Consider the following 16,260-nt stretch of genomic DNA (forward strand, 5'->3'; position numbering starts at 1 on the left):
TACCTAATTTCCAGCTTATAGTTAATCAGTTACTGTTAAAATGTGGCGCCACGGTACGTTCCCACTGGCAGAGTTCAACGATCACCGCACATGCAGTAGTAGGTATAGCATATTTTTCTCACTTCGCGTTTCATAGCCGATTACACCTCATATATTTTTGTTATTCTTCCAGCTGCCGTTGAAGAACTTCTTAAGCTGCGTACACACCGGGCCAACGAACGCCAACGGTTATCCCAACGATGGATATTTATCATACATAATACAGGGCAGATTGCAGCAACGAAGGCCAACGAAACCCGTTCGTTGGCCTTCGTTGGCCCGGTGTGTACCCAGCTTTAGAATAAATATTTTTAAGCTGTGCCTATGCCTCATCACGACACATTACGTCCCCACTGCTGGGGCACGGGTCTCCTTCCAATGAAGGAAGGGTTTAGGCCTAGTCCACCACGCTGGCCAAGTGCGGGTTGGTGGACCCCAACACAAGAAAGCTTGTGCTGAGAGAGTTGTCGGGTAAGTGGGCAACCCGACTGTCAGATGTTTTCAAGCCGCCCGAAGGCCTCTGACTAGGCTTAACGACTGCTACCGAAGCAGCAACCGGGACCCACGGCTTAACGTGCCGTCCGAAGCACGGAAGCGTCCAGAAAAGCACCACTTGAAATTGGTCACCCATCCAATGGCTGACCGTGTCAGTTGTTGCTTAACCTCAGCGATCAGTTACGATCACTGAGACCCGCTCGACTACGGACGCTTCATCGTGCCTATAATAATAATAAAAATAATAATTTATTTATTTCAGACAATTTGTCCATATAAAAACACGGTTTACAACACTTACATTAAATATCTACTTAATAATCTGCGACATCAGAATCGGCGGCATCGCACATAATCTGTGACAATAATTTATTCTGTGCAATATGGCGATGGTTTCCATGACAACGACCGCTGCAACGAAAACAAAACAGAAATTGTTGAAATAGTTTTCCCAAAAGATTTTACTGTGTATTCTATAAATAATGCAGAAATAGTAAATTATTGAAATGTCTAAGATCAAAAACTTTCTCATAAATTCGCTAGGTACCGTAATATTTAGTAAGATAAATATTACAACAGTAATTTCTTGAAATATATCTGTATTCGCCGCTTTGTATTTGTTACAGAAAGCTATTATGCAGTACAAAATCTATTACTGGATGATGAATCTGAAAACTCCCTCTCGGAGTTCATATACAGTCCGCAACAGCTACTTCTGCAAAGTTTTATGAATAGCGAAAATAACCCTATTCTTCTTACCAAGGTAAGTAACTATGCCGAGATAAAAGTAGTAAGCTCGTCAAATTGTTAGCATATCTTTATGATTATCTTCTATCCAAGTTTCCAGTACCAGTTCTAAATGTTGAACTGATTATCACTTTTTTACATTGATTTAAATAAAGATGTAACTTTCTCTGGACTCATATGACTTTAAGTACTTGCTCATTTACCACCTACATTATCTGCAAGAGCATAATATTGAATTTGAACATGCCAGCTATTGTTAACCAACAGTCTGCTATGCAGAAATTGAATTTCAATTTAGGTGTACTTTGCAGACCACCCTCCTCTTTCCCAATTCTTTACAAGAAGATATACTAGTTACTACTAATATGAACTGGTTTCTCAAAACTGGTCAGCCACATTTTCATGCATAGTATTTTTTTGCAGATAATAAAAACAGACAAAAAGTCACTTATTTTCTTCAAATCAGCTGCTCAAGACTTGACATCAGATGCTGCCCTGCAATGTGTCAATATAATTACTTTATCTGATGCTCCGGCCCAGTCACTGTATCATGTTTTACGTCAAGTCTACTCACCTTTACTTATTGTGGTATGAAAGCCCTTTATAATTATAAATAAATAAATAATAAATAAATATGTGGGGACATCTCACACACGGCCATCCGACCCCAAGCTAGGCAGAACCTGTGTTATGGGTGTCGGACAGCTGATATATCTACACAAATACATAGATAGATAGATACTAAATATAAATATCAACACCCAAGACCCGAGTACAAATATTTGCCTTTAAACAAATATCTGCCCCAGCCGGGAATCGAACCCGGGACCTTCGGCTCAGTAGTCAGGGTCACTAACCACTACGCCATTCGGTCGTCAATTAGTTACTATGTACATATAAGTAATCATTTCATCATCTAGAGATCAGGAGAAAATGTTTTAAATGATGTTAATTTGTAAGTTAGCCCTATTTACATGGCATATGGAGTCTTAGACAAGAATGACCTTAGTCAAGGTACAGGCACAAAACCACCAAAAAGGTTTGGTGTAGCAATATGTGTAGAAGTAAATAACTGTTGGTTGATATTGATGATAATAAATGAAATTAATATTGCTTACAGGACAATAATTTACTCTCAAGCAAGCTTCAACAAAATTTGAAAGACCTGGAGTCTAACTTAAGAATTCTTACGCATAAGCAAGATTCCAAAAATATAAATGGTAAGTTGTAAAGCTGTGCCAGCCAAGCATAAAAAACAAAGTAAATAAAAAAATGCTTACACCTTTAATACTATTCATGGGTGTCAATTAATGAACAAGTTTATTTTTAGTGGTAGTAACAATAACAGATGAAATAGACTATTGGAAGGAGCTAGCAGAGAAAAAAGATGCAGCAAAGAAAGAAAGGGAGGCAGCTTCATCGTTTGCAGAGCTCTTTGAGGATATAAATGAAGAAATAAGGTTTTACAATTATTTGCATGATTACTACATAAAACATACACACAAGAGCATTCTTATAGCAGAAGACAAAGTAAAACCGTACTTACATAATTTCCCACACATATACCTAATTAACAATGATTTGATTTTAGGTCTATGCAATCAAATAACTTGACTGAAATTAGGGAAGCTGCTGAAAATATTGGAGGTCTACTGGACGATGTGTGGCGCTCGAATCTGGCTCCCTACTCTAAGGAGAGAATGAAACATGTGTTTGATATCATTGGTAATAATTTTTTTAACATCCTCAGATTATTCAAGATAGCTTAATTTAGATTGGTATAACAGACCTACCTACACCTATTTACCTACTAATTATTTATCGAAAGGCAATATACAGTCATTTCAAAAATAAACCTTATTGTAGCTGAGTATCTATCTCTGTAGAACTGAAGCCACCTAATTTAATACTTTATAAAATTATAATTGAATACTCATCAACATGCTATACTAAATGTACTTATCAGTGTTTCTTAGCTAATAATGATCTATCTTCCAGGTCATATGATATGTTCGATAGTCCAGCAAAATATTTCAACTGTGGACATCTGGAAGGTCCACGGTGATACCCAAGACAGTGATATTCTAGTGAAGCTCTCAGACAGTCTGAAAGTCATCCAGACGTGGACTAACGCTTGTCAGTCTCTGACTGGGACCTACTGGCCGAATTACGCCTTGCATGCTTGGAATGGAAAGACTTATGTGCCATTATTCTGTTTGAATTTTGAGACCAGAATGAGAGAGGTAATATGAATTTTACCTTGTTGACGATCTTTTTATGCTTTGGAAGATGTCTTTCCTATAAGGTCGGCGAATTGGGCACACAAAATTGTGCGATAGGCATGATCGTGTTGATTGGATCAACTAAGCCAATCATCTTCCCCATCGAACTGCCATGGGGCCCATGGGTGCAAGCGCGATGCAATGTAAAATTTATCATAATAATATTTATTGAAAATAAAAATATTAAATTTACTTTTCAGATCCATGACATCAGATCTACGCATAATCAGCTAAATAAACTTTTGAGTCTAAATGAAAGAGACGAACTACGCACTAACACTATGTTCGAACCTTTTCAAAGTAAGTTACTATTTTTTTATGATAATCAAAATGAGAAAATGCACAGAAGAGTATTCTTATTATTTGAGAATCAGTACGGTCACACTATTAGTGACCTACTCTAAAGCAATCTGATAAAAGTGTGATTATCGACATAAACTACGATTTTCTCACATGTTTAATATGTTTAAATAAAACCAAAACTTCTGGATCTGTTTCCAGACATAAACGTGTGGAGCTGTGTGGGCCCCAACCCCGCGTGGCAGGCGGCGGTGGCGCGGTTCACGGGCAACATGCGCCCCGCTGAGGCTAAGATAGCCGACAAGATCAAACCGAGACTGCACAACACTTCTACTAAACAGGTACCACTTTGAAGAATACAGTCCCTCAAGATCCTTGCAAGGATTACTTAGATCGGGGCAAAAATTATACGGGGGTGACCAGGGTAGAACACTTACTGCGCTTGGCGAAGTAGTGGAGAGGCACTAGAAGAAGAAAAATGAGAGCTAATTACCCCATGTTGCACAACACCGGCGTCCTCATTCTAATGTCATACATGCGCCAAATGATCCTTGTGGTGCTAAAGTTGCTTTACACGTTTTGAAACAATAATTTTGCAAGGCGCAAGTTTACCTTATATTCTCTTCAGAGGCTGCAGGCCCAATTAAGTAAATAAGTAAACATAAAACATATCTCCATCCACAGATGCTATACGAGTTCATGCGTTACAAAACGCTAATAGGCCGTCCGCTCGTCAAGGCTGCCCTCAACAGTGAGCTGGAAGTGTTCGTCTTGTCCCTGGGCTCGATGCTGAAGAGTATCCGCAGTCAGATGGAGGACGCCACTGATGTGAAGATGTACCAGCCGCCGGAGATGTCTAGTACTGTGCAGCAAGTGCAGTGGGCTATGCAGATGGAGTCTAAGGTAACTTGACCAAATATTGCGACAGTTTAATTATGTACCTACTGTCAAAGAAAATGATCGGTCAAGTTTCGTGAATCGAACTGTATACATCGTGTCATGAATCTCATGAAAAACAAAATGATGGCCACAGGGAGCGCATTATTCCCGCAATAGACCAAGCGACCGAGCGGAATAGCGCACGGAAAACCGGTGACCTAAAATCTATGTACCGATTCCTCTACGGAATATATGACCTATTTAATTACTCTGTGTATTAAAATAAACAATGTGACCCTGATTTTACTGTTTATGTGTTCACAGGTAACAGACATTTACACCTGTGCTGAGAAGTATCTCAATGAATTCGAAGGCAGCGGTGAGCTGATGAAACTAGCCACTCAAGTACAAAAGGAACTCAAGAATATGTACACTCAGCTCCATGAAGATTGGTCAAGGGACTTACAGGTGAAGTTATCAAAGAGATGACCCATCATTCTGAACATGATAAATCTATACTAAAAGTCATGAAACTAACAAACTTGCATGCTTATGCATCTCCATCATGTCATATCATATGTATCTAAGCACGACAAAAAACACTCTTCCTTTCCTGTTTATGATTATAATAACATTGAGTTTTTCACAATCTGTTTATCAGTATAAGTTGTTTAAGCTGCTGGTGTTCCTTTTTGAATAAATAAATAAATAAATAAATCAGTATCTACCCCATTCGGGTGGATCTGTCGCACGTTGTTCCTCTTGCCAGTTTAGTCCTAGTGATGTAAGCTCTTTTTCACTTTCCTTTGATAAACCTCCAGGCACAAGTAAAGAGCGGCGCGCTACAACTTTCTTTGGACAAACCAGTAGTGGAGTTTTCCGCCAGCAACAACATGATGGTGGTGCAGTTCAACCCCCGCACTGTCTCCGCTACTATCGAGGCCAGGGGTAAGTCTATGTTATTATTTAAATGTATGACTTATGTTTAGTAAAAGTTGCATGATAGTATGTGCTATAGGCGCCTCACTATTGCGAGGATACGCAAACTTTCATAGTTTCCGTTTTTAATCAGAACTCACTAATGGCCACACTTTAGACCTATATTAATGTGCGTCTAAGTTGATGACGGTTTAACTTGTTCTACAGTGGTAAATAACCTTTCACGCATGTTTGATCTTCAGGTATGGCAGCGCTGGGGCTGCCGCCGCCGCCACCAGTCACTGAAGCTCTCGACAACCTCTCTAGATTAGTGCAACACGCTCGGCAGCTACAGCAGGTAATTCACTTTTGTACTATTTTAAAGTTTCAGCTTAGGTGGCGCCACTAATGTTAAAACCATTGTCTGAGGAACGACCTGTAGTGTGATTCAGTATATATTCCAGCCCCACATTAAAGCAAAAGCAAACGATTTTTGCATCATTTATAACATTTGCATCATTCCAATACGGTGGCCTATTACGATTTTGTAACAATGCGAAAAAATCTAATGTCTTGCATGTCATGCGTGGATTACAGTCATGATAATTAGTAGGTATGTATGTGGTATGTATAAGTACTCACTTAAAAAGTTTCTGTGATAGGTGGCGTCATTCCACAACACGATGGGCGAGCGCATGATCCCGTCGACGCGCCCCATGATGCTACAAGCCGCGTTGGATCTGTCCGCGCTGGTACAAGATCAGAAAGCGGTCTACTGGGACAGTGACGGACAGGTCGCAGCGTACGCCGAGAGGCTGAAGAAAGCTGTTCTCAAGTTGGAGACTCAGGTTTGTTGGACTTGAATTGGAGTAAGATAATTTTAGATTGTAGAAGTCCAGTTAAATAGTTCATCCAATATGTCTATCTGTCCATTCATTTCGGAGCTGCGTTTCAACTAAGCAATCCATGATCGCCTATGAAAACGTGTAGGTATTCGACGCGTCGTTGACTCGTCAAATATATGCGACCAAGGATTGCGTCCACCATATAACACTCCTTTTGGGATCCTGCTGGCCAGCCTGACACAAGGCTGATAATGTTGTTAAAGTAAAAAAAAAACTTTTGTGTTTTCAGAACTCATACTTGACAAGTCAACACGTGGCCATAAGAAACATCGTTGCCGTCTTGATGGATACGGAACTGTTGGCCAAGCAGGCTGAATGGAAGAAGAAGATCAAAGCAATTAGGGAGATTATTGAGAAGGTAAATTCTTCAGTTTTATTTGGGTTACCTGAACTGTTCACTATTTTTGCAAGGGAAAGATATCCCATCAAATTATTGGATGCCCCTCATGCGAATATTAATGTGGAAGTAATATTTTAAGTTGTAATTAAGTAATTACCTTGTAATATTACCTAATTATTATTTATAGGTGGAGGCAAATGGCTACAAAAACACCGAGCTATGGCGTACGCACTGGGATTGGCAACTGTATAAAGCTCTGGAGTGCCAATACATCAAAACTCTGCATTCTCTTCACAAACATTTTCCCGTGGTCAATGTAGATTTGGTTCTTCGGTAAGATATTTTTTTAAATAAATCTATTAATAATATTGAATAAAACCTTCTAATCTAAACACGTGAAGCTGGCGTAAAAATCTTCATAATCCATTGAACAATTTCAATTATAGTTTTTCGAGGATGAAATAGATGGTCCAGAATTTAACAATCGTTTGCTCATAATCAAACAAACGTAAGAGTTAGCACAATCGAATCGAATCCTTATGTTAAAATTTCCTTTCCATAATGACGCTTCTGCTGTAAAATTTATGATTACCTAGGTCCTAGATTAACAGAACCCTCAATCACTCTTCAAATGATGTTTAATAAATTCCAGCGGTCGCATGGTGCGCCCCCAGCCGCCCATCGAGGAGATCCGCGTCCAACACTACCAACAACTGCGGCGCTTCATAGCGCTGCCGGCGCAGGTCGCGGGGCTACAGAACACGCTCCGGGACGCACAGGGCTGCCTCTTTGTGGATATAGTTGACAAGTGAGTATATAGCAACACTACCAGCAGCTGCGGCGCTTCATAGCGCCTTGCCTCTATAGATACAAATTTAAGACATATCATCATCACGACCCATTACGTCCCCACTGCTGGGGCACGGGTCTCCTTCCAATGAAGGAAGGGAGTTAGGCCTAGTCCACCACGCTGGCCTAGTACGGGTTGGTGGACCCCAACACAAGCAAGCTTGTGCTGAGAGAGTTGTCGGGTAAGTGGGTAACCCGACTGTCGGATGTTTTCAAGCCGCCCGAAGGCCTCTGACTAGGCTTAACGACTGCTGCCGAAGCAGCAACCGGAACCCACGGCTTAACGTGCCGTACGAAGCACGGAAGCGTCCAGAAAAGAACCACTTGCAATCGGTCACCCATCCAATGGCTGACCATGCCAGTTGTTGCTTAACCTCAGTGACCAGTTACGATCACTGAAGCCCGCTCGATTTAAGACATATAATTTATGAATTCCTTAATCAAAACCTCACCCTCCACAGACACTCCTGGCTCGGCAACAAGTCGGTAGCCCAACTGGAGGCCACCCTATCAGCCCTAGAGCGAGCCTGCGTAGACTGGACCCGCCGCGCCGCCCTCGCTTGCGTCCCCGACTTGGAAGCTCTTTGTAGGGAGCACTTGCATCAGCCTGAAGACTGGGAGGTTAACTTCAAAGCTTGCAAGGCGTACGGGCAGGCGGTCGCTAAGATGACTTTGTAAGTGTATTTTATTTATAATAAATAAATATTTTATGGCCTCTTATAAGCTTTATATTTAAAATTAATAAATGTGATAGATGTGTGGATTAGTATTCCTTTTAACCTAATTAAAATCACGTTGGTTTTGATTAGAATGTGTTAATAGGATGTAACCTCATTACTGGTAAATATAACAGATGCTGATGTCATAGCTTGTGGCTACTGCCAATAGGAATCTCATGATCTCACCAAAAGTATTTTATGTAGAAAGTAAAAAAACTGTGATAAAATTTCAATACAATCATTATTTTACAGTGAAGACGAGAAAATCGACTGGATAATAGTAGGCACAGCGACGCTTCGCCGCGAGTTTGAATCCCAAGTACGCAACTTGTGGGCGTGCCTCATATCATCACTGCAAATCAGCTGCCGCGATGACGCCGCCATCTTGGATTCCTTCATCGCTAATGCCATGGTCACTTTGGAGAATAAACTGTTGCCCAAAAACGCTAAGGAGTTGGGAGAAATAAGTGGGAAACAACGCGCGTTGAGGGAGAAAATGCCTGAGGTGATTTTTTCAACATAAATTAACTAAGCTAGTGGAGTAGTAAAAATATTATGGGTTTAGAAAATATAAAACAAACATGCTCCCTTGCTATTCAGCGGCATGTAAACCGTATGTATGATAAGATGCATTCAAAAATGCTATAAACATGCTTAACATACCCGGTAAAGTAGTTATATTTGTTACTTGCACTGATATACAGTGTGAACGCGGCCTCTACATTAGCTACTAAGCCAGTAAAATGTATGCTTGATTCAAAAAGGCTACAAACTAACTTAACATACCCGGTAAAGTAGTTATATTTGTTACTTGCACTGATATACAGTGTGAACGCGGCCTCTACATTATCTACTAAGCCAGTAAAATTCTACATAAAAGACCCAAGACCACCCAAGTATCGCCATCAGTTCACTTCCTAACGTTAACCTCCTCATCCCCAGATGGAGAAGACAGTGGAAGCCCTGAAGAAGAAGGGCCACATGCTGCGCACGTGGGGCGGCGACGCATCCGTCGATGGAACTGTCAGGGAGTGGAACAAGATCAGGGAGCTCATGGTCGCCAACCAGCAGATGTTTGAGCATCAGGTATTATGCTACCGTCCCAGTTGGCTATTCGTATTTGCCAATAATCCATTATCAAAATATGCCATATAAGTATGTAACTTGTAGACAAATTCGGCAATAAGTAGGACGAATATAGTGACCACACATTGCAGTTTTGGAAAATACGAATAGCCAAGTGGGGTGCCAGCATGACCTTAGCGTATCGGTAACAAACATGAGACACTAGAGCATCTAGAGTTTGTCATCGTGGTGAAAGTAGTTTATTTGCCTTTTCATTGTCAGATTTTAAGTTTTCTCTTATTATTCTCTGTATACCTCCGAGAAGTCTGGTCTGATAACTAAGAGTAAGAGAAGGTTTGCTTCTGTATCAATCCAGTACGAAAAAATACCAATAATATTGATCTCCAACAACAGGCGGAGATAGTAAAATCCAGTCTGACGGGCGAATGGGAGAACCTGAATACTTCAGTAGACGCCTGGCTGTCTCGCTGGCAACAGACCAGGCAGCGGTTCGAAGAGACCCACGGGGTTGAATACAGCGAGATGTTAGACAGGTGCAACCTGGTGTTTGAAGCTCAAGCGCAGTGGGAGAAATTTGTGGCTGAACGGGATGAGTTGATGTGAGTATTGATTTTTACTGACTTGTTATTGGAATATTGAAGCTTACTTTGTGGGTGTAATTTATTTCGTGTGGATAGAGACACTTACTATGGTGGTATGTTACAGAAAAGAATGTGAGAAGTTTGACATGATGTCAGATATATCGGAGACGTGGAAGCAAGCTGAAACCGTCATGGCGGCGGACGCGCAACTGTGGATGACGCTCAAGGAATATGATGAAGGTAGGATTATAGAAATATCCAGATAGCTTATTATGCGGCAACCAACCAATAATAATAAAAAAATCTAGATAAAACAAAAAAAATAATATTTCATGAGAAGATTGGCGGATAAATAATCACTTTTAATCTACCAAAGACCGTGCTAGGAGAAAAACCTGTCCATTATCGTATTAAACTACAATGAACAGGTTTTTCTACGCTTGGACTACACTTGGGATCGGTCTATCGGTACCTGATCTTTGCAACCAATTGATAATTTCATTTTCTTGCAGACTACCAGGCCATAGCTGAGCAGGAATGGATAGTGTTCCAGAAGAAGTTGCATTTGATCGACGAAATGGTATCAAAATGGACGGCGAGATTGGAACCGTTCACCACTGTTACACTCTTCTTGCAAAAGGAACTTGATAAATATGCCGTAAGTGTGACCACGGATATCATTTGATCATCAGCTTCATGAGCATTTTTTTTTTTATTTTAGGCTTTTAGGGCAGTTGGGCTTGCTTTTTATAGCTGCATTATGCAGTGCATACAGATGATTAAAAAACACATTTTTTTCAGTTATAAACACAAACTTTTTTTGTACGAAATTAATGCTTTGACTTCAACCACCTTTTGGTGACTTAACCAACCAGTCCACCGCAGTAGCGGAGAAGCATACACATACACCAACCTTATGACAGCCATTCCTTGCAGGACCTAACGCCCCTCCTCAAATACCTGCGCGGAAGTGACTTCACCGAGAGACACTGGCGTGAAGTTTTCGCTCTACTGGACATGGAGTATTGCAAGCCGGACGCTTTACTAGTGAGGCATCTGCTGGCGGTTGCCTTGAACATCAAGAAGCAGATCAAGGCTTTGCAGGTAGGATGCTTCTTCTTATATTATTTCTGACAAAAACTAGAGCTAATCTATGGTTTATGACCATGGTGAGATGATTAGTCAGTTGAATCAGTTGACAGTGTCTGCCCATGGTGTGCCGGGCGTATAGCTATAAGGCACAATTGATACGTCATTCCTTTCATGCATTCATAGGGAAATTAACACAACTGGTGCAATGTCATTCTAATATTTCATTTTATTTCTAACACTAACATAGAGTTTTTATAATACTATGTGTAAGTAGGTACACTTCCAACTAAAATAACGTATTCATCCGTAGAAAATCAGCCAATCAGCGTCAAGCGAGTCCGCAATCCGCAGCGCCCTCAGCGAGCTAGAGTTGTGGTTCGCGGGCGCACGGCTCAGTATTACCTACTATAAGGACAAGGCGCAACTACCCACGCCCATCGTGAAGGACTTCAAGGAGATTCTTGCCAAGGTAATTAATGTTCTACAATGTAGTATTGATCGAGCTAATTTAAATTAAATGGCATACATAGGGACATAAGGACTTTTCAGCTTAAAACATATTTACTAAGTTTTAAAATGCAATAAATCTTGAAGTAACGGCCCGTGCTTTGCCGCTTGCCACGGACGGAATAATTTATTTATTTATTTATTAAGGTTTATTCACAGAATAATTGTGTATATGCATCTGCAGCGTAGCCTAGCCAAGATAGTCTTAAAGCCGCCCTTCTTTTGTAGATAGAAGAGCAGCAGTGGGTAGTGACGTCACTGCGTGGTGACGACGCGTGCGCCGCGTGGGAGTCGCGCCTGCGGGCCGCGCTCGTGCTGGTGCGCTCCACGCATCATGCGCAGAGGAGGTGACTACCATGACTACCCTAGAGCAGCAGTGGGTAGTGACGTCACTGCGTGGTGACGACGCGTGCGCCGCGTGGGAGTCGCGCCTGCGGGCCGCGCTCGTGCTGGTGCGCTCCACGCATCATGCGCAGAGGAGGTGACTACCATGACTACCCTAGAGCAGCAGTGAGTAGTGACGTCACTGCGTGGTGACGACGTGTGCGCCGCGTGGGAGTCGCGCCTGCGGGCCGCGCTCGTGCTGGTGCGCTCCACGCATCATGCGCAGAGGAGGTGACTACCATGACTACCCTAGAGTACAGGTAGGTAGTGACGACACTAAGTGGTGTGATCAGGAGGAGATTAATAACATAATCATCAGTCCGTATAGTACAGGTTTTACAATTTTTGAAAACGAAAAAAGTTTAGGTTTTCTTTTGACATCTGCATAAATTACCTGTAAAAAGTTTAATGATAGTTTCCGTTAAAGGCGCCACTTTGTATGCGAGAAAACGTAATCTTTTATAGTTTTCGATAAACTATCAAACCTATACTAGACGGGCAGTTGAATGAACGTCAACTGCTAATAGTAGAGTCCATATAAGGTATGTAGTTATAATATAATTAGGGTTTCTGCTCGAGAATTCTCGAGCTCGAGAAGATTCGAGAAATTCGGCTTGGTTCGAGACGAGAAAAAAATCTGAAGACTCGAGAAATTCTCGAGCCTTGAGATAAAAATTAAGAATATTCATTTCGAATTTTCCTGCGCCGCCGCTTAACAACACACACCCATACCATGCGCGTCTATTATGATTTATTATGTTTAATCTCCATTTAAGCTAGTGCTGTACTAATAATACCAATGAATGATTAGAAGATAACCTAGTAATAGTTACGTACTGTTTCTTAGTTCAGGTGGGCCAAAAGAAGTCATCCGATGTTGTTTGGCTCTCTTTTTTTTCTAAATGAGAAACTTCGATTCTGTTTTTTTATTAGGTATGTTTATTCGAACCTTTAAAATTTTATTGGTAAAGTCAAGATGATATCGGCCAAATCAGCGCCGTCACAATTGATTGCCATACCGGCTTGTTTTATGGCATTTTTCATCACTTCATCGAAAATTTCGGACGAGAGATTCTCGCACTCGTGTCGAATGTTGTCCTTAAGGGCTTCCAGAGACACGGACTTATGCACATAAACACGGGACTACAAAAAACCACACAAAAAACGGTTAAATCGGGCTATATTGCAGGGAAAAATTACAGATAAAACAAAAAAATGCGACCCGAAAACTTAATAAACACAATTATTCCGCGTTTTTGGGGAGTATATCACTCCATGGCTCCTGAACTTGAATTCTGCATTTGTCTAGTCCACCAAAATCAAAACTGATTTGAAATTGGCGGCCATTTTCACAAATGAGAGCAACATCCAATAGGGTGATAACTTTTGGCCCACATTGTACTAGTAATTAGTAGCTAGCTGGACCGCTAATTATGAGTATGAGTTAAGTATTTTCTTTGTGATTAAGTTGACAAAGTAAAAAAAAGGAGATTTTGTGTGTTTTTTTTTAAATTAAGGCATTTTTCTAAAGTCTTTTTAGAAAGGCTCGAGACTCGAGAAGACTCGAGAATTTGGGCTCGAGAATTCTCGAAGCTCGAGAACGAAAACAGGTCGAGAAATCAGAAACCCTAAATATAATAGACATCTGCATTGGTACCTATTTGAAATTATAAGTTATATAAAGAAACCAAAAAAAACGTGGTGGTTGTATCTAAAGTAAGCAATTAAAAAAAATCTTCAACTTTGTAATTTTTCAAACGACATTCAGCGTGGGAAGTAAACAAAAACAATGAGTGTTCTATTATTATTAAAGCAAGTGTCTAGAAGGTTCAATCTCTGACAATCTGTGAGGATTCACGCTTGGCCGGTCCACATGTGTGCAACAGATGTCCCGGCCGCCGAAACCGGCATGGCACTTTGAAATCGGTATTTTTGTTTTATCCCATAAAAGATAACTAAAGCGCATACTAAAAGTAGTAAGTAGTGTTTGAAATGATTATGAGAATTTCTAAACTATTCCTGGTTTCATGTGAGGTAGGTATATTTGTATCGATAGTGTCGGATCAACTTGGGTGGTCCTAGCTTTTCTTGAAGTAGGGTTCTTCAGGACAGAAATTGATTTTGTTACTAGATTTTCTTACCGTGCGTGTAGGTAATTTCTCTAATAACGTATGAGTATATTTTTTGTGTACGTATAGTAGTACTACCTAATTAGTAGGTACAGTCAGCTGCATAAGTAGCTATACACTTTTGTACGTTGTCAATCTAGTAAACCGCCTATCCATTCATTGAAACATTGACGGTTCGTCAGTTTCACAAGGTTCAGAAGTGTATAGCTACTTATGCAGCTGACCGTACATATAAAAACACTCGTGCCCATTTGATGTTAAGTATTTGTTATTGATTGAGGGAATTCCCCTCTTCTCTCATGAATGCAGTTGTGCTCCAATAAGTGAATCACCAAATAAGTAGGTCCCTAAGTATTAGAAACTTTAAATAAGTAGTTAAGTACAGTAAATTTACACAGAATATAGGAAAGAGAGGAAAAGGGGACGCTAAAACTGGAACACGGCGGACGGCTCACACAATGCCTGCACTCGCTACACGCACAGCATTAAATTATTCTACAGGCATCATCTAAATCAGCTCCTATTCCTTACACCGTACGGCCCATTCCCACCACTATAAACTAGCTGATAAACGCTAGCTTTCGAGATGGCATTTCTGACCTTATGCGGCCTGACGACACCGCCGTATAAGGTGTAAATAATTCGCGAACATTCAGCGTGCCTTCATTACTAATCTATAAATATGGACACGATTTTTTTCTTACAATTTACTTCGATTAGACATTTCATAGCATTCTATTAACTATAGATTTACAATTTATTTTATCTCGATTTTAGCATGTATGCTCCTAAATGCTCTTTAAATATAAATGATTAGGCATAAATTGTTTTAATTTCATAGTCATTTTATGTAACAAAGCTATCATGGCAACCGCTAGAAGTTGAAGTGATAAGCTTTATCTATCTAACTACTATAATAGTAGACGTACCGGGTGATGTAATGGCAATGTGCTTACCGTTTTAACATATTACACGAACGTTTTAAAAGTCCGTAAGCTTAGCATAGAGACTTTATATCACAAAGAACGGATGTGGTTAGTACCTATATGACACGGCTTTACAGAAACAACCAGATAAGCCGGGTCACTAACCTGATAGCTTTCATACAAAATAAGTAAGGTCTTAAGTATGTAATAACAAAAATATCGACATTAAATAGCAGATGCTAAATTAATACATTGATTTTAAGTTATACTTACTTATGTTTTAAAAGCTTAGTTGTATGGAAGTCTATAAATAGAACCGTGTCTAACAAAACATCCGTTCTCTCGCATTAGATAAATTTACCATAGACCTGATACGTTAATGATATCGTGGTTATTTAGAGACTTTATTACCAACGGTCAGTAAATGACGCATTGATGTAAAGCCAGGTTTGTTTAGTCGTTTCTTATTAATAGTGCGTTACCACATAAATACAAGTAGTGTAACATGATATAATGCAAGTGCTGCGAAATGCAACGCAACTTGAGATTGTCCTTTTTGGCTTCACGTCGTCGTCGCCGCTTGTGTAATACCGAGTGGTCACTCTAGCTTACGTAAATCGAAGCTTAAAAGCGCTGCTACGCTAACTACGACTTTGCGTTAAACGTAGACGTAGTTGTATATGAAAGCTCTCGTTCGTTTGTTTTTTTTGTCAAGCAAGAGTAAGCCTCATGTACGTAATTTTATTACTAAGTTTACGAACCTTCCCTCCTTTTCCTCGTCTATGAGACCGATTTAGAATCGTATTCCTGAACGAACAGCTCCTGAAAACATGGCACTCGTAGTTAACTGTTTATTTTCTCCTGTTGTTGTGATAAAGAGTGTATTTTCCCATATTGTTCTATCGATCGATGGTGCACCATACTCAAGTGTCATGATCTAATTAACGGGTAGGGAAACTGAAAAAACCATTAATGTAACAATCAAGAATTCGGAGGCTACATTTAATTCCTAAATATTATTATTCCTTCAATCATACATTGTACCACATTCTGATGATCACACTCAGAAGATAACTCCGGTC

General features: G+C 40.3%; 2 protein-coding genes across 2 annotated transcripts in view; both read left to right on the top strand.

The window, feature by feature from the left end:
• Window positions 1-971: 971 nt before the first annotated feature.
• On the top strand, window positions 972-12,090 carry LOC105389609 (cytoplasmic dynein 2 heavy chain 1). The gene is made up of 26 exons (XM_048625023.1): window positions 972-1,077; window positions 1,161-1,297; window positions 1,705-1,869; window positions 2,402-2,501; window positions 2,612-2,741; window positions 2,873-3,006; window positions 3,280-3,524; window positions 3,764-3,863; window positions 4,065-4,204; window positions 4,548-4,766; window positions 5,067-5,210; window positions 5,564-5,690; window positions 5,924-6,018; window positions 6,323-6,508; window positions 6,795-6,923; window positions 7,093-7,238; window positions 7,558-7,713; window positions 8,216-8,428; window positions 8,726-8,978; window positions 9,416-9,559; window positions 9,953-10,158; window positions 10,265-10,380; window positions 10,653-10,798; window positions 11,077-11,244; window positions 11,543-11,701; window positions 11,968-12,090. The coding sequence occupies exons 1-26, from the start codon at window positions 1,041-1,043 to the stop codon at window positions 12,088-12,090; spliced, it is 3,918 nt and encodes a 1,305-aa protein (XP_048480980.1). The 5' UTR covers window positions 972-1,040.
• LOC105389610 (cytoplasmic dynein 2 heavy chain 1) overlaps window positions 11,547-16,260 on the top strand; it is a 28,271-nt gene continuing 23,557 nt past the window's right edge. Inside the window, exons 1-2 of the mRNA XM_048625024.1 lie at window positions 11,547-11,701; window positions 11,968-12,354. The gene's annotated coding sequence lies outside the window, so the exon portion shown is untranslated. The remainder of the gene's footprint in view (window positions 11,702-11,967; window positions 12,355-16,260) is intronic.

Source organism: Plutella xylostella, chromosome 13 (genome assembly GCF_932276165.1).
Source record: "Plutella xylostella chromosome 13, ilPluXylo3.1, whole genome shotgun sequence".
NCBI lineage: Eukaryota > Metazoa > Arthropoda > Insecta > Lepidoptera > Plutellidae > Plutella > Plutella xylostella.